Source organism: Podarcis cretensis (assembly GCF_951804945.1).
Source record: "Podarcis cretensis genome assembly, chromosome: 16".
Classification (NCBI taxonomy): domain Eukaryota; kingdom Metazoa; phylum Chordata; class Lepidosauria; order Squamata; family Lacertidae; genus Podarcis; species Podarcis cretensis.
The window spans coordinates 31,738,622-31,760,843 of NC_137186.1; the positions used below are offsets into that span (position 1 = coordinate 31,738,622).

At 46.9% G+C, this 22,222-nt stretch overlaps 1 protein-coding gene and 1 long non-coding RNA gene across 4 annotated transcripts in view; one reads left to right on the top strand and one right to left on the bottom strand.

Annotated features, from left to right (window-relative positions):
• LOC307205086 overlaps window positions 1-22,222 on the bottom strand; it is a 183,709-nt gene that overhangs the window by 147,823 nt on the left and 13,664 nt on the right. The window lies entirely within an intron of this gene.
• The window catches only part of TBX1 (T-box transcription factor 1), a 45,252-nt gene that overhangs the window by 18,205 nt on the left and 4,825 nt on the right, over window positions 1-22,222 (top strand). For all 3 annotated transcript variants that reach the window (XM_079956746.1, XM_079956745.1, XM_079956747.1), the window contains 5 exons: window positions 2,409-2,510; window positions 9,292-9,463; window positions 11,441-11,596; window positions 17,912-17,979; window positions 18,300-18,400. In XM_079956746.1, the coding sequence (XP_079812872.1) occupies window positions 2,409-2,510; window positions 9,292-9,463; window positions 11,441-11,596; window positions 17,912-17,979; window positions 18,300-18,400 (599 nt within the window). The remainder of the gene's footprint in view (window positions 1-2,408; window positions 2,511-9,291; window positions 9,464-11,440; window positions 11,597-17,911; window positions 17,980-18,299; window positions 18,401-22,222) is intronic.

Here is a 22,222-nt window from a genome sequence, read left to right on the forward strand (position 1 = left end):
TTGCGCTATTCTTCTCTGTGACCAGCATCTACATTTCCGGTGCCCCTAAAATACCACGAAGCTGTAACAAGGGAACGGGGTGAGAAGAAACAATTAAACACACAATTGCCACATTTGCAAAGCTAAGCTGGGCTCCGCCCCCCGTATGGTTTCAGATTGGATGTGAGGAATTGCCTGCATTGCGGGGGGTTGGACTAGATGACCCGTGGAGTCCCAACTCTGAATAGAGACGAGAGCGAGCGTGAGAGCAGTGTATTGGTCTATGGGGTGGGGAATACCTTTCCGTAGGGCCAACCAAAACATAGTTGTGAGCAAGCTTCTGGATCTCACAGAGCTCTTTTGTGAAGAAGTGGCGTGGGGGACTCGGAACTTTGCTCTCCATCATCTTTGGATGGAATAGTTGTTGGTCCTACAGCAACCTTACTCCCCACTGCCAAAAAAAATGATCCAACGCGGCTTCCTTTCATTTCCAGTTTATCCACTTCTAACAAACAACTTCTCTCTATGTTGTGCATTAAGGAACAACATAGGAAGGCCCTGGGTTCACCTCGCCCCCTATACAGTGGTACCTCGGGTTACATAGGCTTCAGGTTAGAGACGCTTCAGGTTACAGACTCCGCTAACCCAGAAATAGTACCTCAGGTTAAGAACTTTGCTTCAGGATGAGAACAGAAATCGTGTGGTGGTGGCGCGGCAGCAGCGGGAGGCTCCATTAGCTAAAGTGGTGCTTAAGGTTAAGAACAGTTTCAGGTTAAGAACGGACCTCCAGAACGAATTAAGTTCTTAACCCGAGATACCACTGTAGTCCACACCAGGCTTCCTCAACCTCGCCCTCCAGATGCTTTGAGACTACAATTCCCATCATCCCTGACCACTGGTCCTGCTAGCTAGGGATCCTGGGAATGGTAGGCCAAAAACATCTGGAGGGCCGAGGTTGAGGAAGCCTAGTCTACACCCTGCTGCGGCTCTCCAAAGCCCCCGATGGTTGCTCTTTCCTACCGTCCCTTTTCCTGCAGGGAGTAGCTCCGTTGGTAGAAAGACTCCATCTCGGGGCCATCGTGGGTTTGAGCCCCACGTCGGTCGAAACCTTCCTGCATTGCAGCGGGAGAATGACCCATTTAGTCCCTTCGAACTCTGCAATTCTATGAAATCTACCCCTGCCCCCTTTAAACCGGAGATTGAACCAGAGCACTCGCTGGCCCACTGAGCTGCGCGTGCTCTCCATGCGCTTCCAGTAGCATTTTTACGACAGCCAGACAAGGGTTGCGCGCACACACGCCACGCGTTTAAAGCGCACAGCTCCCCAAAGGACCATGGGAACTGTAGTTTAAGGGTGCTGTGACTCGAAGCTCTGTGGCGAGTAAACTATAGTTCCCAAGATTTCTCGTGTGTGTGTGTGATGTAATCTGCTTCAGATGTATGGTGCGTAACCAGCCGAGGAGAGCATTTTATGATGCTACCCAAAGTCCCGCTGGTTTTAAGCGCTCGAGATTGCCTCTTCTGACGAATCTTTCCTCTGTTCCTCTTAGCCTGTTCTTAGGGCATTGCCAGCCCAACTAACCAGCCTTACCCTGACAGGCTGGCGACGCTTACCCAAACCATTGTCACAACACAGGCGCTTGGATTTAAACTCATCTCTAGGCCCGCCACTAACGCCACTTCCTTTCCGAGAGAATGGACGGGCTTCAAAGACTGAATGAATTTATTATTTCGGTCACAGACCAGTTCCAGCCCACAAACAATATCAAGGAAGTCATACAACACGGTAGGGATACATTTGAATTTGCAATTAGGTATAATTAGGTACTGCAGGCGCAGTGAGTTTTGTCTCAGACGGGCAGAAAGGTTTTCTCCCCAGTTCCACTGAGACTTGCATTTGCTGCCTAGGTTGTGCGTAACCACCTTCCAAACACCAAGGTGAGGAGCGCAGGTGAAGCTGCCTCGCAGAGTCACGCCAGGAAAAGGCTAGCTGTCCCCTTATCCCAGAACTGCTTAGTATGTTTGACCGGCAGCGGCTCTCCAGCTAGCTGGGCCTTCAAATAAAAGGGGTCCAGCAACCGCGCGCACAGCGTGTGCGCTACACTCGCGGCTCCTTGGTGGACCATCCGCTTTGCAGGCCTCTCCAGGTGGAAGGGAGATCCCGCCGCAGGTCTAAAATCCCGGAGAGCAGCTGTCAGTCGGTGTAGGGATGATGCTGAGCTAGGTGGCCCAATGATCTGCTATGAGGCAGCTCCAGTGCAGCCGCTTCAGCGCTGCTAATCCGTGGGTCGTTAGGGCAGCGCCCAGTAGGGTCAGATGTGTTGGTTTGTTTTCCCACGTACCTCGCCATCCACCGGGTGCAGGATCAGTTAAAACGTTTTTCTCTAACTGGCTCATCACCTGCGCTGTCCTTTCCTTCCCTAATCCAGGAGGATGTTCCCCACCTTCCAGGTGAAGATTTTTGGGATGGACCCTATGGCAGACTACATGCTCTTGATGGACTTTGTACCCGTGGACGACAAGCGATACCGGCAAGTACAAGGGCACCTCTTCTTTCCGCTCATATTCCCGGGGTGGAAGCAAAGATTCTCATTAAGGGAGCCCAAATCGGCGCCCAGCAAACTTTGGAGTCCCTCGCAGCTCTGGGAGACTAGGGAGCGCTTGTTCAGCGCTTTGCACTAAGCGGTTTACAAGTATAAAAAAACCCCCCAAACTCCGCCGACTTTGGAGTGAGCCCCGTTGAATTCAGTTAGGACTCGCTTCTAAATGTATATGGTGGTGAGGATAGTGTTGCAAGGTCATTTGCAACGGTTATGGGGGCAGAGTTGTGGGGCTGGAGTCGCCAGTGGTTCTTCTGGGGTTTGCTAGTGTTCAAGCTGTATGATGTTGTGTTTTCACGTTCTCTTAAAATCAAAGTCTAAGGGACGATTGCAAATATTAGGAACCAATGCAAAACAAAAAAAAAAACAAACAAAAACCTTTTTTAAAAATCCCCAAACCAAGTTCGATATAAGCACTCGTAAATCCCAGATCAGGACAGGTTATTTATTTATCTAATGGATTCTCATTTGTATTGCTTTATTCTCTTATATAAACCAACCCACGAGGGAGCTCAAAAGTTGTAAATTCACAATCTCTCCATGCATCATGTTCTTGAATTCTTTCCCTTCCCTGGAGACGGGAATGTAACTTTTCAGTCGTGCAGGCCGATGCAGGCTTACTCTTCCCAGCTAAAGTGTCCCAAAGCCTATCACAGCCCGGCCCTACCCATCTTTACTCACGAGCAAGTCCCATTTATATTACTTGGGCTTTACTTCCAAGCTAATTCACGCTTATAATTGCAACACTGAAAGCAGAAGTTGAACCCCCCCCACCTTTTGGACTGCCGCTCCGCTCGAGCATATCGTTTCAGCGACGCTGACACGCCTGGGCGCATTCCGACGTGCAAACACTTTCTTGCGTGCCAATGCCGTGGGAATGTGGGGAGCGGTGGCTCAGATGAGGGTTAAGTCGTGCGGGAGGGGAGAGAAGGAAAAGCACTCCCCACGGGATCCCTTGGCTCGGCAGAACCAGCAGCTTTGAACCCTGCCATTCCAACGCGCAGGAAAGCCAAGCCCGGATGGCGATTACATCCCAATTTTACTGCCTCTTTTATCGTGTTTTCGCTCCGAGGCCTCGGCAATTTGTCAGCGATTATCTCCAATTTTGTACTCGGTAAAAGAATCCGCCTCACGGCCATCCTTCCAAACGGGTTCGGTCGGTGGAAGTCGATTTCTGGCTTGCAGGCCCTTAGGAATCGTGGGTGGGATCATCGGGCTGACTGATAACCAACCCACCCCCCTCCGCCCGATCCATCCACACACACACCCCTCACCCGCGAGAATTTAATTGGCCACAATCTGTTGTCTGTTACAACACTCCTCTGCGTGTTTATTCTGTAGGTTCTGCTGCGTTTAGGATCCTGCAGTCGTCCATTGCAATTGCTGAGTGCATCAGTCAGGAAGGAAGCAACAGCCAGGTGAAAGGAAACTGGGTTTAGAGTCTGCGATCCTGTAGGCAGCTACTGAGGAGTAAGCCCCATAGAACGCAGGACTTTGGAGCAGGGCCCCACTTATCAGAATCAATTGTCTCATATTTCAAAGGAAGAAAACCATCATCATTATCATTTTATTATTTATGAATAGAATATATATATATATATATATATATATATATATATATATGGTACATTTCTAGTCGCTCTCCATCTTCAAGCTCTGCACGGTTTAATCCTGGTGTCCCAAAACTAGCACCCTTGTAAGCACCTAGTCTTCTGAGTCAGATAATAATAATAATGATAATAATAATCCGCTTAAAGTCAAGCTAGGCTTCTCAGCAGTTCATAAGAACCAATTACATAAGCAATAAAAAAACCCAAAAACCCATAATTAAAACTCCCAAAATAACAATCCCATTAAAAACACGTCGCCAACATGGTGTCCTGCATATTTTTTGGACTACATTTCCCATCATCTCTGACAACTGGCCATACTGGCTTGGGCTGCTGGGGGCAGGAGTGCAACAACATCTGCAAGGCGCCTACACTGACTACTTGCCATCTAAAGAGGTGTGTCATCATAAGACAATGTCTAAAGTGATCTAAGTGCGCCTACATTGACATTGGCGAGAGCAGTAGAAGGGACATACTGTATAAGAATGTGAAGTGAGGGAAACAGGGGAGATACATTTTAGGCAACAAGAGCCTCTATCTCAGGGGTCAGCAAACTTTTTCAGCAGGGGGCTGGTCCACTGTCCCTCAGACCTTGTGGGGGGCTGAACTATATTGGGGTGCGGAATGAATGAATTCCTATGCCCCACAAATAACCCAGAGATGCATTAAATAAAAGGATACATTCTACTCATGTAAAAACACACTGATCCCTGGAGTGTCCGCGGGCTGGATTTAGAAGGTGTTTGGGTCGGATCCGGCCCCCGGGCTTCAGTTTGCCTACTCATGCTCTATCTGTTCCCCAGTGCCAGGATGCATCCTTCCCCCCCCCTTCCTCTTCCTCTGGGGGAACAGCTCAGTGCTTTGCAGCCAGAAGGTCCCCAGTTCAGTCCCCATTATCTCTAGGTAGGGCTGGGAGAGACTCCCTGTCCATGCCAGTGTGGCATAGTGGCTAGAGTGTTAGACTAGGACCAGGAGGTAAAGGGACCCCTGACCATTAGGTCCAGTTATGGCCGACTCTGGGGTTGCGGCGCTCATCTCGCTTTATTGGCCGAGGGAGCCGGTATACAGCTTCCAGGTTATGACTAAGCCGCTTCTGGTGAATCAGAGCAGCGCACGGAAACGCCATTTACCTTCCCGCCGGAGTGGTACCTATTTATCTACTTGCACTTTTGGGTGTGCTTTCGAACTGCTAGGTTGTCAGGAGCAGGGACTGAGCAATGGGAGCTCACCCAGTTGCGGGGATTCGAACCACCGACCTTCTGATCGGCAAGTCCTAGGCTCTGTGGTTTAACCTACAGTGCCACCCGTTTGGTTATGAAGCCGACTGGGTAATCTCTGCCTCTCAGCCTAACCTACCTCACAGGGCTGTTGTGAAGATTAAGGAAGGAGGGATATAACCACATTGGAGGAAAATAAAAAGACAAACAATAGGAGAACCACTGGCAAGACTGATGTTCTGACTCAATATAAGCCAGCTTCCTATATTCCCCACCTTCACATCCATCCTCCCCCTGTTATAGGCTTTGACTCCCCCCCCCCATACCTAGGGTTTTCAAAGACCCAGTGAAAGGAGCATTTATGCGTTTTGCTCCAGGTCCGAGGCGCCTGGCAGAAAAACAAAAAAACCTGCTCCTATGAAATCCCGATGCCAAAGATGTAAATATTTAGACAGATCTCCAGCTTCCCAGGGCATTTCAGAAATGTTTGCTTGTCAAAGGCAACGGGATATAGAACATCTAATTGAGGATATCTCTCTTTTTCTCCCTTTCTCCCCCCCCTTCCCCTCCATTTTTTTGGCAAGTGATGGTTCTGCTCAACTCTGAGGCGAGAAGATTCTCCCTCTGAGCCAAAGCAGACTTTTAAATAAACAATCACAAAAAGAGAATGGCACTCTCTTGGCACTCTCTTGAATCAATGTGGACTTTGGGGAAGAAAAGAAAAAAACACTGAAAGAACAGATCAGTGGCAGGTTTTGCTGGAAACCTGCTTTGAGACTGCACTGATTTGAGAGAAGTTTCCACTGAACTCAGTGGGCCTTACCTCTGAGCAGACATGCATAGGTGTCAACATATTTAGCTGTCCTGACGACATTTAAACCAATTACTGTTTCAGCATGCTTCTCTCTTGATTCGGGCGAGGCATGCCAAATGATTCTCTCTCTTTTCTTAATAGAAAGATCACCTTTGCTAAGATGGGTCGGGGCTGATTTCAGCGTTAGACAGACATTTTCGAGACAGAATGCCTGTAAATATCAGCTGCAGGGAATCATAAGTAGAGAGTTCCTGGGACATTCAGTTCCTCTTTGCATTTGGTTCTCCAATGTAAGGACAGGGTGCCGGACAACATGGGCCTTTGGCCTGTCCTAGCAGGGCTGTTGTTATATTCGTACCATATCTCCATTGGGCCCTACTGACTCAGTGGCCTAGGAAGGACATGGGTGGCGCTGTGGGTTAAACCACAGAGCCTAGGACTTGCTGATCAGAAGGTCGGTGGTTCGAATCCCCACGACGGGGTGAGCTCCCGTTGCTTGGTCCCAACTAGCAGTTCGAAAGCACGTCACAGTGCAAGTAGATAAATAGGTACCACTGTGGCGGGAAGGTAAACGGCGTTTCCGTGCGCTGCTCTGGTTCGCCAGAAGCGGCTTAGTCATGCTGGCCACATGACCCAGAAGATATACACCGGCTCCCTCAGCCAATAAAGCAAGATGAGCGCCGTAACCCCAGAGTCGGCCACGACTGGACCTCTAATGGTCAGGGGTCCCTTTACCTTTACCTAGCAGGGCTGTTGTTATATTCCTACCATATCTCCATTGGGCCCTAATGACTCAGTGGCCTAGGTGTCCAGAGATCCCTTTAGCTTGAACCAGCAGGACTCTTCTAATGTTCTTTACTTCCTAAGCATCTGATCAGCTGTTCCCACCAACTTACAGACAGCATAGTAAAATATTACAGCTTCTTTGCAAGCTAGCGGTTGAGAAGCTACAAGAGCAGAAAGTGAAGTTGTTCCCATCACACAGAAGGAAAAGCAAAGCCTGACGCTTCACACACCCACATGTTAAAGTTCAGAAATGAAAGGCCCTTTCTGGAAGACATCCACTCTGACTTTGGAGCTCTTTTCTCTCATCCCAGATGTCCATGCACTGCTTTTGTTTACTCTGTGGTAAAAGGAACTCTCTGCCCATGGTCAGCGGCACCCTCTAGTTACTGTCATTTTGCATCTTTCAAGGCGACGTGCTGGCAATGAGAACAATTTTTTTGGCTGAGCCGTAGCTCAGATGCCGCCCGGCCTCTGGCTGTGGTAGGTCTCTTTGTCTCGCTTCCAAGTTCCTTTGCCAAGGGCTCCCTAGATTAAAGCTACAGCCCTATACAGATGCAATACTTGACTGTCCCACAATTACCACATATTTGCTTAGTTTCCTTGTGGGGTAGGCAGAGCAGTCCAAGTTACCACTGCTGCCGCCAGAGCTCGGAAACATGGGAGAGGGATCTCCATGTCTACTGCCCAGCCACAGACCGGGCCTGATCTGTGTGCTAGTTCTGGGTTGGTGCAGCGATTACTCTTGCATGGAGCCCAGTACTGGCTGGCACTGTCTGGGACACCAGCTTGGGATCTGGTGGATCTTGGGGCCATCTCAGTCCTGTCCCTGTCCCTGTCCCTGTCCCTGTCCCTGTCCCTGTCCCTGTCCCTGTCCCTGTCCCTGTCCCTGTCCCTGTCCCTGTCCCTGTCCCTGCCCCTGCCCCTGCCCCTGCCCCTGCCCCTGCCCCTGCCCCTGTCCCTGTCCCTGCCCCTGCCCCTGCCCCTGTCCCTGCCCCTGCCCCTGCCCCTGCCCCTGCCCCTGCCCCTGCCCCTGCCCCTGCCCCTGCCCCTGCCCCTGTCCCTGTCCCTGCCCCTGCCCCTGCCCCTGTCCCTGTCCCTGCCAACAGAGCGCCCCATTTTGGGGCTTTCAGCTCTGGATGGGATGGTGTTCCTTCTGCCTATTACTGTTGAAATCAAATATGCCTACAAAGCTGGTATTTTGTCACCTGCTCAAAATTTGTATGTTTCACCAAGTGCTTCGTCAGTGCTGACCATTTGTTCTGGATTTTACGATTTTATAATTTCTTTCTATTTATTTATAATTTAATACATTTATTTTGCTTTAAACAAATACAGATAAACAACCAAAATTACAAAAGAAAAATCTATAATAATAATAATGGAAAAAGCTAAAAAACTACAAAAAATATCAGAGTACATGGCATAGAACATAAGCCATTATGGGAAAGAAAAAAGAAAAAGGAAAGAAGGAGGGGGGAAGGGGGGGGGAGAGGAAAATGAGCCAAAACACAAGAAGGCTCGTCTATTGTACACTTCCGTCAAGGTCACAACAGATCATTATTCTTATCAATTCTCACTAGCTGCATTCCATACCGCATCTTGCTTTCAGGGAACATTTCCCTATTTTATAATTTCTTGTACACCACCACCATTTTATATATATAATGGCAATGGACAATGGACATATATATATGTAGGTAGATAGATAGATAGATAGATAGATAGATCAGCAGCTTATAAACGCTATCATAAATGAAAGCTCACTACAGTGGATGTGCCCTTTGCCCAAATGCAGTACTTAGTTATTACCTTGAAGTCCTGCTTGTCCCCCACAAGGCTCAAGGCAGTGCGTGTGCTTTTCCTCCCTGCTCTTCATCTTACCCTCACAACAACCCTTTGAGGTAGGCTACATTGAAAGAGAGAGAGAGGCTCAAGGTTACCCAGGGAGCTTCATGGCAGAGTGGGGACTTGAACCAGGGTCTTGCCTAGTAGGGTCTAACACCATTACACCACACTGCCTCACTTTCTAATCATACTGTTAAAAATGGCACACTATTGTTTTGCTAATTAAAAACACCTAAAATTTTTTGAAGTCCATTGAGACAGGGTGATGCTGATTTCGACAGAGTAAATAAACAACCCGTTCTTTAAATTGGTTGTTTATTTAACCTATCTAAAGATCAGGATGCTTATTTAATGTATCAAAATCAATGTCTTTACAAGTGTTGAATTTGCTGTTGGCAACGTAGATTCACAAATGTAAACTGGCTTTTCTCCCCATACAGATATGCATTTCACAGTTCCTCCTGGCTGGTGGCTGGCAAGGCAGACCCTGCAACTCCGGGGAGAGTCCATTATCACCCAGATTCCCCGGCTAGGGGAGCCCAGTGGATGAAACAGATTGTCTCCTTTGATAAACTCAAGCTCACTAACAATTTATTGGATGACAATGGACATGTAAGTGTTGTCTTGGGGAGGGCGGAAGCTAACTGGGGAACATGGAACAATATAATAATGGAATGAGTCTTGGGTGTGGGATGGTTCTTGCAGTTGGGTGCTGAGGGGTGCTCTGTATCTGGCACATATCCTGCCAGTACAAGGGGATCTGCTGCAGCTGCCTATAAGGCCACTGAGCCAATTTTAAGGTTCTGCTCCTTGCATAAAGGTAAAGGTAAAGGGTCTCCTGACCATTAGGTCCAGTCGTGACCGACTCTGGGGTTGCAACTCTCATTTCGCTTTATTGGCCAAGGGAGCCGGTGTACAGCTTCCAGGTCATATGGCCAGCATGACTAAGCCGCTTCTGGCGAACCAGAGCAGCGCATGGAAACGCTGTTTACCTTCCCACAGGAGCGGTACCTATTTATCTACTTGCACTTTGACGTGCTTTTGAACTGCTAGGTTGGCAGGAGCAGGGACTGAGCAATGGGAGCTCACCCCGTTGTGGGGATTCGAACCGCCGACCTTCTGATTGACAAGTCCTAGGCTCTGTGGTTTAACCCACAGCGCCACCTGCATCCCTACTCCTTGCATACAGAGCCCTAAATGACTCTGGACCAGGAACCCCTCCCCCAACACATTTTACCTTCTGCTTTCCAGCAAGGGCACTACAATCAGCTAATAGAACCCAGTTGCTTATCAGCTCATGGTAACACAGAGGTGGGCTTTTCTACTGCTGACACCAGTGTTGTAGAAACCCCTCCCTGATGAAATATGAGAAGCCCCATCAGCATTGGCATTCTGCTGGCCCCTAGAGACACAGCAGCTTCACAAGTCTCTCGCTGAACTGAACTTCTGATTTTTTTTTTTACACTGTTTGCTTTTTAAAATAAACAAAACACACCATTGCCATGCTTTTTAAACTGTTTGTTTTGTTGCATATTTTACTTGAAGACATTTTGGTGCCCAAACAGGTTGCCTTATTTAATTTGCATGAGAACAACTTGCAACCCTGAATGTATTTATTTGAGAGTCCAGGCCCTCCGAAATTACAGCAGGCAGAAGCATGGTTCAAAGTGTCCTGGACTTCAGAATGCATAACTTTTTGATGGGTTGCTTCCTTCTTTAGTGGCACCCCATCAAAAAAACTAAGCTAGAAGAGATTGCACACCCTCCAAGCCAGATTAATAAAACATTTCAGTCAAAATCATTGGGATTTACTGACTCAAATAAAGAGGCTGTGTGGTCAAAAGGCCTGGTGAGAGAGAGAGAGTTTAGCTAGCACGGGTATGTAGTACCTATAGTCCAATCACTGCTTCTCAGCCTAGCTTACCTCACAGGGTTGTTGTGGAAGTTAAATGAGGAGGTGGAGAATCATGGGTGCCACCTGGAGCTCCTTGGAAAAAATGTGGAATATTGGCCTGGCATCTGTTGACACAATGAACAAATGATGTTTAGGTAGCCTGGTTCCCAATTGTATAGCGCTTTGTACACCAGCATCATCACCTTGAACTTAACCCAGTAGCTAACTGGCAGCCAGGACAGTTTTCTCAGCAGTGGCATTGATATTCTGCTCCAGATTTCTTTTTTTCATTTTTTTTTTTTGGGGGGGGGAGACGACAGTGATTTCATTAATAAATCCACCCAAATGATTTACATTGCACACCAGTAGGCCTTGTCGAGTCCTCCTGCAGTCCAGATGTCTCCTCAAAGTTAGGGGTGCACAGATTGACCCCCTCACCCCCAGTCTGCCCCCTCTGTGACGTGGTATACTTCAGCTAGGTAATTTGAAACTCTGTATTAATGGTCTTATTGGGGCAGGGTATGGACTTTTCAGATGGGAATGTCAATTGCTTCACATACTCCAAAAATGGTAAGAAGCCAACTTTGGCACCGCAGTCAGTTTCCTGCGTGGGACCCTTCTTTGCCTCTCTGCGTTCCATCTTGGTGTCGTAGAATGACTCAGTTATGATCTCCCTTGCTCGTTTTATCATCCAGATCATTTTGAACTCCATGCACAGATACCAGCCCCGCTTCCACGTGGTCTACGTGGATCCTAGGAAAGACAGCGAGAAATACGCGGAAGAGAACTATAAGACTTTTGTCTTCGAGGAGACCCGCTTCACCGCAGTGACCGCCTACCAGAACCATCGGGTGAGTATCTGGAGTTCATTATTGAGACACAAACCTTCCGTCCGGTACTTCATTTATCAGCAAAAGAAAGAAAGAAAAGAAAAAGCACCTTTCCCAACCTTCTCTTCGAGCCACATGATGGATGGAGAGACGGAAAAGAGAAGGCAGGAGAGAGAGAGAGAGAGAGAGAGAGAGAGAGAGAGAGAGAGACATTGTTAAAAGCAGTCAATCAACTGATATTGGTGTGTTTTTTTTAAAAAAAACCACCAGCCACAAAACAACTATCCATAAAGTGCTTTAAGGTGACGTGTCCCCAGTTAAATCAGCTCAGATGTGATGATACTACGCAGATGGGATCAAACTGGTTGAGATGCAAAAATTGCTTGCAGACTCCTTCAGAAGAAATGTATGAAATGAATTGCATAAGTTGGGTTCCAAAACCAATCTCCCCCCTCCCCAAAAAACGCCCAAGGAGGCAAACCTCCCAAAAAACCAAAAATTCCAAGGGAACCCTAGAGAGAGGAAATGACTGTCGAACCACAGCATAAGTATTCCTTGAGAAAGACATACAGTGGTACCTCGGGTTACATACGCTTCAGGTTACAGATGCTTCAGGTTACAGACTCCACTAACCCAGAAATAGTGCTTCAGGTTAATAACTTTGCTTCAGGATGAGAACAGAAATCGTGCTCCGGCGGCGCGGCGGCAGCAGGAGGCCCCATTAGCTAAAGCGGTTCCTCAGGTTAAGAACAGTTTCAGGTTAAGTACGGACCTCTGGAACGAATTAAGTACTTAACCCGAGGTACCACTGTATTCAGAAGGAGGAACAGGGGCAGCTATGCTACAAATAAGCCCTATGACAGGAGTTAAAAGGGGTTGGTTTCCCTCCCCCCCCCTTTATTTTGTAGAACTAGGGCATTGCAGGAGGAATATTTGGGATGAATCAGCAAAAGGGCCCCCACCCTTCTATCCAACAGCAGGGTCCTGTGAATGGAATTTCCTCATGCGTCGTCTGGATCCAACCCACAGTATATAAACTAATTGGAAATTGTTGTTCTTCTTGTTGTTGTTGTTATATTTTATTTTGTCATCTGCCCTTCACTCGGGTCCCAGGGCTGGTTACAACAATTTAAAAGGCAACAATTTAAAAAAATTTCAATTCAACACATTCGCAAAAATAGGGTGGATCCTTTTAAAAAAAGGCATCTCAGGTATCAAAGGCCGAGGAAAAGAGGCGATCTGCAGATTAGCAATGTGGATTAAAAGCAAAATGTATATTCCCACTCACTTCAAAGGCAGTAGTGTTTTTGACATAGATCTTGTTGAAGTGACTCACTAAGCAGTAGTTATGAAAATATGGCCCTAAATAGATTTGTGAAGCAAAAGTGGCTGGTTTAGCACACCTGGAACATTTACCCCCCCCCCCCTTTGGCTTGATCCTAAAGCAAATTAAGACGAGAAAGTCCAAATCTAAAATATTGCAGTGGTAAAACTACAATTCGTAAAGCTTAAAACAGCACTTGTTTGCTCCGGATCATGGAAAGATGCAGCTAAATCCCTAAAACCATAATTTGTTCACAAAACAGATTAAAGTCCTAAAGCAAAACGTTCCAGCTTCTTCAGCTGCTCTGATGGCTTTAAGACTTTGATATCTCTGTTTTTTTAGTCACTGCTAATATAGCTATGGATGCATATTTGTCTTACATGTTTCACGTATGTGTCATGCTCCCTAGATAATCCCATGGCTTTGAATGGAGGTCATTGGAAAATATGGCAACTGTGAATTGCTGGATTTTAGTTTAGAAGCACACCAGTCCAACTTAGCAGTGATTTAATAAGAACAGCCGTTAATAACTTCCACCCACAAACCAGTAACAACACAGCGCTTGGACCCAACCAGTTCAGACATCTCCCCAGCGCGCTCGCTTAGATGTTGTTTCTGTTGCACACACTGAAAATATTTCTAGTTACAGGTAGGTAGCCGTGTTGGTCTTCCGTAGTCGAAACAAAATACCAAAATTCTTTCGAGTAGCACCTTAGAGACCAACTAAGTTTGTTATTGGTGTGCATGCTCATACCAATAACAAACTTAGTTGGTCTCTAAGGTGCCACTGGAAGGAACTGTAAATATTGTTAGGATCAGTGATAACCTCTCTTAAACACAAATCAAGCAAGATTGTTTTCTGCTGTTCCGGAGGGTAGGACCTGAACCAATAAATTCAAATGGCAAGAGATTGTGACTAAACATTAGGAATAACTTTCTGACGGTAAGAGCTGTTTGGCAGTGGAACTGATGGCCTCGAAAGGTTGTGGACTCTCCTTCACAAAAGGTTGGATGGCCATCTGCCAGGGATCCTTTAGCTGTGATTCCTGCGTTGCAGGGGGGTGGGGTGGACTAGATGCCCCTGGGGTGCCTTCCAAAATAGGAATACTTTATAGTCCCACCACCAACTCCAAGCTAATTGCACAGACTGTGAGTTGTACCCAACTGTCCTCAGATTAGACTCATGAAAATCAATGGATATAAGTTGGCCATAGCCATGCCTATTATTTGCAATAGGTCTACTCTGAGTAGGATTAGCACTAGATAAGACCCCAGGTCTCTTTCTTGACATTACAGCTCCTGAGTTCATAATCTTAAAACCACCACAACAGGAAACAGCTTATACCACTGAGTTTAATAAAACTAGACTGTAAAGAAACTTGAATTTGGGTTTATCAAAGTACTACTGTTGAGTCTTTCTACCTATGAGACTATGGGACGCGGGTGGCGCTGTGGGTTAAACCACAGAGCCTAGGACTTGCCGATCAGAAGGTGGGCAGTTCGAATCCCCACGACAGGGTGAGCTCCCGTTGCTCAGCCCCTCTCCTGCCAACCTAGCAGTTCGAAAGCCCGTCAAAGTGCAAGTAGATAAATAGGTACCGCTCTGGCAGGAAGGTAAACGGTGTTTTCGTGCACTGCTCTGGTTCGCCAGAAGCGGCTTAGTCATGCTGGCCACATGACCCAGAAGCTGTCTGTGGACAAACAGCGGCTCCCTCGGCCAATAAAGCAAGATGAGCACCACAACCCCAGAGTCGGTCACAACTGGACCTAATGGTCAGGGGTCCCTTTACCTTTACTACCTATGAGACTGTGTACAGAAAGATGAGGAGCAACTTCATAATGCCCTAATTCACAGTGTCCCCTTGCAGCGAGGGGAACCATAATAAATGAGAACAGGTTTGAAACTGGATTGTGTTTGCAGTGCAGACAAGCCCATCACCGGAGCTACTGAGAGAAGGATCAGTAATGGACTGTGAGAGCCAGTCCATTGCTTTTTGTTCCACTCAACTCTTTCTACAGGGCTGACAAAGTCTTCTGGCTGAATAATCTGCATTCAGCTTTTTGAGTCTCAAAGCAAGTTGCGTAGACTGCCTAGGGAGTTGCCCTCCTCCTCCTCTTTCTGCTGCAGCAGTTCATCTGCTAAGCCCGTCCCTTGGTTTCTGAAGGAATTTGATCACCCTGGGAGGCCTTGAAGTATTATCTCCCCCCCCCCAAGAAGCTGGCAAGGGTTCCATGTTTTGCCTTAAAGAAAACCTCCCACAAAAATGTCCTGAACATCAGTGAGACATCACAGCTTGTATAAACTTAAGCCTCAAGCACTGTCTGAGGTTCTGCAGGAAACGCACCAGCAAGGTGGTACAAATGCAGTACATAAAAATTGGTAAGCTGAAAAACTCCTCTTGGGGGAGGTCTCTGTTTTATCTGGACCTGCTCTGCTGAACCATAGAACTCAATATAGCATAAAACATGAGTTGCCTTTCTGAAGTACAGACTAGAATATGGATTCTGGCGTTTCTTGTGTGAGAGATTTGTTTTTTATATAAATACCCACTTCCTTGCCAAAATAATTATTGATAAGGGTCCATAAGCCGTTGGTTTAACTGATAATCAGCCAATGAACACATTAACCGCCCCGTAGGTACCTTGAATCTGAGAATCCATTTTAAATGGCCATCCCATTCCAACCATTAATGGATTAGCTGCCTGTATTGCTTAGTTAGGAGGAGAAACTCAAGCTTCACCCATTTTCCCTATATGGAAGCGTTTTCTTTGTAAAGAAATCAGGATGTGTAAAACAGTATCAAGACAGTTGGGCTGAATATCTACTCTTTGTCACTGCAGCATCACACAAGGTTACAACTGATGACACACAGTGTCACCGTGAATCCTGCACATCAACACTTTGCTGACAGTCCTAAAGCATGCTTGCCTGGGAGCAAGCCCTACTGAACACAGTGGGACTTACTTCTGAGAGAACATTCACAGGATTGCTTTGTTGTGCTGCAATCCCATACGTATGAACCCACAGAACTCGATGGGACTTACTTCTGAGCAGGCGTGTGCAGGACTACACAGCTGGAAGTCCCTCTGAATCCGTGGGTCCAATCTGATCTGCAAATGTGACAATTTGCCTATGTGTGTGTGTGTGTAAACCTGTATTGCTGCTGATAGTCTTTTTGTTTATGATATGTCTTTTTGTTTATGAGAGGTTCCACAATTGCTGTTCTGACAACCTCTGAAAATAACCTTCATGGCAGCCAAGTGCGGTGCCTTTAAGAGACTTCTCTGCCCCCCACCTCCCGACTGGCATTTATCTGATGGCTTGGGACAGCTGCTCCTTCTCTTCTGCTTTCTATCAGTTTGACCTCTAAGGCTGGAACTGTCACTGAGGGGCTTAAAGTTTGTTTTTCAACCCATTCCGGAAACTTACAATCACATACTTTATCCTTGGATTCGCTTAAATATGGGGGGGTGGGGGGGTGGAAGGGGGTGGGGAGAGAGAATGCCCTGTCTTTCTCCCTGGTGAATGAAACAAATACATGATTGCTCTTGTGGTGATGGGATGGTTTGGCAGAGGAGGGAGGTCGGGGGAGGCATATGAAGTGACGTCTTCTTTCAAGTTTATTTGCATTTCAGACAGATCAATGTATGTTGGGGGGTGGGGGTGGGTCTGCCTTTCCCTGGTGCCCCAAATTAGCGTTAGCACAGAATACAATTTTGCATTTGGGAGCAGCCATGTGGTTGAACTTCCAAGGCATAGAGGGAGAGAGAGAAATTCTCCTGTAACAATTTTCGAAACATCCCTGGTGCCACGACCAAAAAGGGAACCCAGTATTAGGAATGGGGGAGAAATGTGATTCGGTTCACATTCAAAAGCTAACTTAATTATGACACACACACGAAAGAAAAATGAATCACGTACGTATAGCTCAGAAGAATATATTACAATAAGAAAACAAGGATTTATTGCAACACATGACAGAATCTGATTCCCTCGCATTATTTCAATCTGTGTCTGTATGATATTCCATATTTCTGCTGCGGTTGTTCTTCCTTCCTTCCTTCCTTCCTTCCTTCCTTCCTTCCTTCCTCTTCTTCTTCTACCTCATGTCATATTCTTTTTTTAAAAAAAAACACCCAACTCGTTTTTTCTGGTGACCCTGCCTTGCTGGTGCCCATATCACATGCATAGACTGCTTATTGGGTAATCCAGCACCGTACATTCCCCTCCCAATCCTGGACAGACAGACAGACGGACACACACACACACACACACACACACACACACCACAGACATGCTGTTCTTGGTGTGCTGTACATCTCTAGGCTGCAACAATACAGCCATAGCTAAAAGTGTTTAAATCCCATTAGTTGGAGCAAGATGCATATGTGCTCAGCTCTCTGGCATGAAACCCAATGTGGATTTCAAGTGCTTAATGTGCCCTGGTCATACCAGACTGGGGTGGATCCTATTCAGTGTTCTCTCATAAAAGGTACAAAAATCTTTTATTTAGGAATGAAGAAGGGAAACCATGCTATGATCAAAATGTGCTCAGAATAAAGGGAGCTGCAAATAAATGAACCCTATGTACTTTCTGAGTGTTAGTTCTTTGAGCGGGTCTTGTGCCCAGCATTCAGCCAGTTTCACTGAGGGAGCTGACAGTGGCTCATAAATAGCTTTGCATACAGAAGTTCCCTGGGTCAATTCCTTGCATATTCAGTGTAAAACAGAAGTGGGAAACCCATGATCCTACTGAGGATGCTGGTATGGACTACACCTCCCATCATCCCTGATCATTGACCATGCTAGATTGGGCTGATGGAAACTGGAGTCCAACATGTTCCTCATCCCTGGCTTTATGGTGTGGCATGCTTTGGAACAATTGATATAGGATAAAACAGAGCAACTTGCCCTCTCAAGGGCCTGGGGATTCCACCCTCTTGGTTAGTATGACATTGTTGTTCCTTAATTGCTCTTGACTTCTTTCCTTTCCTTGAACCTCTCTCTTCAGATAACCCAGCTCAAGATTGCCAGCAACCCTTTTGCAAAAGGATTCCGGGACTGTGATCCAGAAGACTGGTAAGGATGTTTTTCTTCCCTTCCTCTGCTAAGGTCCTGGTTCATCCTAGGTTTGGATTCAAACATGTCCCTGGTGTAGAGAGCAAGGGAAGATGGAGCTGGAGTCCATTTGGAGCGCTACCTCAACTTCAAGGGAAATCGGGGGTGCCGAGATTTGGGAAGCCTTATTTAGATTGTGTCTTGGAGAATTGGGTTGGTTGCTTGGCTGGCTGGCTGGCTGGACTGATTATCCACATAACATCTTGCTGTGTGTATTCATTATTCAGAGCCCATTATTCCTTTGAAAAGTCTAAACTCTGTCCACTCTTTTCCCACATTAGGCCCAGGAATCACCGGCCCGGAGCCCTGCCTCTCATGAGTGCTTTTGCCAGATCTAGAAATCCAGTATCTTCCCCTGTGCACCAGAATGGGACCGAGAAAGGTGAGTCTTTGTCACAATGGTAGAAAACCTCCTGCATTCAGGGCAGCTGTGGCTTGTTATGGTAGATTTAAAAACTCAACCTAAGAACAGAGAAAGTCCATAGCTCAGTAGTAGGCTGACAGCTTTGTATGCAGAAGGTCCAACCAGGTAGATCTGGGAATATCCCTGGCCTGAAATCCCAATGGCCTACTGCAGGTTCATGTAGACAGTACTGAGCTAGGTGGACCAATGTTCTGATAGCAAACAGTTTCCCATGTTCCTCCTAATGTAAGAGCAGCCCCTGCTTGGAATAGCCCCCCATTTAGTTATTGCAGTGGCTAAACAGATGCACCATGGGAAGCCAGCAAGCGGGAAATGAGTACAGTAGCCTTCTCCTTGCTTTTGAATGATTCCCAGCAACCGGTATTCATAGAAGAGGCCGAGATTATCAATTGCTACTAGCCATGGCGGATATACACATCGCTGCCTCCAAGTATACTAGCCACTGGGGAACAACTGCAGGAGAGGGTGAATGCCCTCATGTTCTGACTGTGGGGTTCTTGGGTGAATCTGGCTGGCTCACTGAGAAAGAAAAAAAAGACTGGACTAGACAGACCTTTAGTCTGAATGCAGCAAGGCTTTGGACAAATTCCAGTGGAATGGTCATGATAAGATGCAGTCCCAGGACATCTGGGAGAACATCCCAGGAGCCATAGAGGTTGGATGGTCATGGATGCTTTAGCTGAGATTCCTGCCTTGCAGAAGGTTGGATGAGATGAACCTCAGGGTCCCGGCCAACTCTACAGTTCTATGATTCTATATCAGGTTCTCTCTCCAGCACCATGCAAGGTTAGGCCAAGGAAATTTGTTGCCTGATGTGAAGGACAATATCAAACCCACCTCCCCAATTCCACTTTATAGACTGAAAGCTGAATCTTTAATGCAGGCAACAGGACATTGTCTACTGCAAGAGAAGGCAGCACGTTAACTTAGCAGGTGCAGGACTTGCCATGCTTGGCACACACAACAGTGTCCTCCAACACCTCCTCACTGCTCCCTGACCCCTGGCATCTGCTCCCTGAAGCATCCACCTCACAGGAAGCTGCCTTATAATGAGCCAAACCATTGGTCCATCGAGCTCAGAATTACTACACTGCCTGGCAGTGGGTCTCTCCCAGCCCTACCTGGAGATGCCATGGATTGAGTCTGGGACAGGTCAGACTATTTGTTCATCTAGCCCTAGACTGTCTGCTCTCACTGGCAGTGGCTCTTTGGGGTTTCAGGCATAGAGATCTTTCCCATCATTTGCTACCTGAGATCCTTTTTTAACTGGGACCGTCTGCAAGCAAAGTGCCTGCTCCATCCAGGGGCGGACTAAGGCATCGTGACACCCGGGGCAGGGCGTCGCTACATAGGGCATATGTGCGGCGTTGCTACATATGACGCACGCGGTGTACGTAGCGCCGTAGCACATGTGCTGTACTTAGCGGTTTGCCGGTGGCACCGCTCCAGCACCATATGGATGGTGCCGGGATCCTCTGCTCACAGCTGCAGCTGCAAACGGAGGATTCTCCACATAGGCGGTGGCGCGATGGATGCTCGCGCCACCATAGGGTGCCTTCTTGAACGTCAGCAATGTCTAGGCAACACGATGACCATGTACATACGCAATAGACAATCTTTATAGAATTCCTTCAAACCACAACAAGTACAAAATGAAATCTTTAGTCTCAAAGTCTTTTAAAATCTTTAAATGAAGCGAGGTACCAGGCTTTGTACGATGAAAGACAAGCTGTGAATTCTACGAAACAGTAGTCAATACCCGGAATCACTGTTCAGTGTTGGACATCATATTTGCTGAATACACAAAGCTTCACAGCTTGTCTCTCATCGTACAAAGTCTGGTACCTCGCTTCATTTAAAGATTTTCAGAGACTTTGAGACTAAAGATTTCATTTTGTACTTGTTGTGGTTTGAAGGAATTCTATAAAGATTGTCTATAGTGTATGCACATGGTCATTGTGTTGCCTAGACATTGCTGACCCCTGCAGACATGGCACCCGGAGCACACCGCCCTACCCCCCACTCCCATTGCGACGCCACTGGCTCCATCACTGAGCTTTGGCCCTTCCCCAGATTCCCAACTGCCCACAGCAGAGGCAAATGTGCGCCCCTACCTGGAGAGGCTGGGGATTAAATGTGGGACCTTCTGCAGGCAAAGCATATGCTCTTCCTCTGAGCTGTGACCCTTCTCCCCATAGAAAAAGAGGATATCTCACTCTTCCTAATGGTAGGGCCAATAATGGGTAAATGTGGGAAGAATCTTTCAAGCGCCACAAGTCACTTCGTTGGAACAAGGGACGGCCGTAGTAAGAGTTAGGGATTCCACCCTCCACACGAAGCTCTAAGTGTGCGCTTGGCTTTAAGTGGTGTGATGCAAAGGAGCCTTAAATTAAATGTGATTAACAGCCAGACCCGCTGACTAGTCGAGGCACAGTGCCTGGAGATTTGCCAGTCTGGTTTATAGTCTTACAAGAAAAACATCTTGCTCACAAAAGAGAAAGCGTCTGAGTTACTAGCAGAGCTTCAGCGGGAGGAAGCTTCTACTTCTTTATTTCCCTTCTGCTGGCTGATCTGGTTATTCTTCTGGAGTTTTGCTGCTAATGCCCACGGCTGCAGAAACCACCCCAAGCACTTACTTGCTCAGGTGGCAAACTTCACAATAGGCTGTTTATCCTATTTAAGCAAGTGGGGCTCACTGCCTCTTCCTCAATCCAGTTGTTTCTATCCAGTGGCCTCAATGCACCTGAGAAAAACAGGTTTCCACAAGCAAAGCTTTCTGTATTAGGTGCACAGAATTCTTCTGCTCTGCAGGGATGAGAGACCACTATCAAAAAATGCTGGAAAGGGGAACCAGGCTCTCGAGCAGGAGGTGAATGAATCTGGATCACACCCTCCCTCCACCTGCCTTCTGGAGTCCCATTCCAAATCGCCCTCCCTCACTCCAGCCTCTGCGATTTACGCTTTAAAAGCCAGCCACAGAGTTGCCAATTGCATGGCGGGCCTCGTGCATTTAGTTCAAGCCTTTGGGGAGAACGACTCAAAGACCTGCTGAATTGCAATTTAAAGGGCGAGGTCTGGGAGGGCACCCGAACACATAACCCATACTGCCCCGGGATTCTAGTGGTTGATATATTGTCCCTGTGTGCCTGAGCAAAACATTTCAGAGTTCCCTTTAAGAACAGAACTATGGAATGCCCTGCAAACAGAGACTCTGCAGGCACCTTCAACCTTCAAATGCCTGCAAAAAACTTTTTTGCTATTCCACCAGGCTTATGCAGACAATTAAGAGCACATCTTAATTCCATGATAGTTAGCTGAATGATAGTTGGTCTCTAATTTTAAATTTGTTGTGCGTTTTCATTATACAGTGGTACCTCAGGTTACATACGCTTCAGGTTACATATGCTTCAGGTTACAGACTCTGCTAACCCAGAAATAGTACCTCGGGTTAAGAACTTTGCTTCAGGATGAGAACAGAAATTGTGCAGCAGCAGCACGGCAGCAGCAGGAGGCCCCATTAACTAAAGTGGTGCTTCAGGTTAAGAACAGTTTCAGGTTAAGAACAGACCTCTGGAATGAATTAAGTAATTAACCCGAGGTACCACTGTACATAGATATTTTTGTAAACCACTTTGATGTTTTCTTATGATATAACAAACAAATAAATAAATATTCCCTGGATGTCAATGATCCTCTCAATTTTAGACAGAGTCCAGAGGGTGGGGAATTGTGGTTTATAAAATATTTATATCCGGTATGATGAATACTTTAATCTGGAGC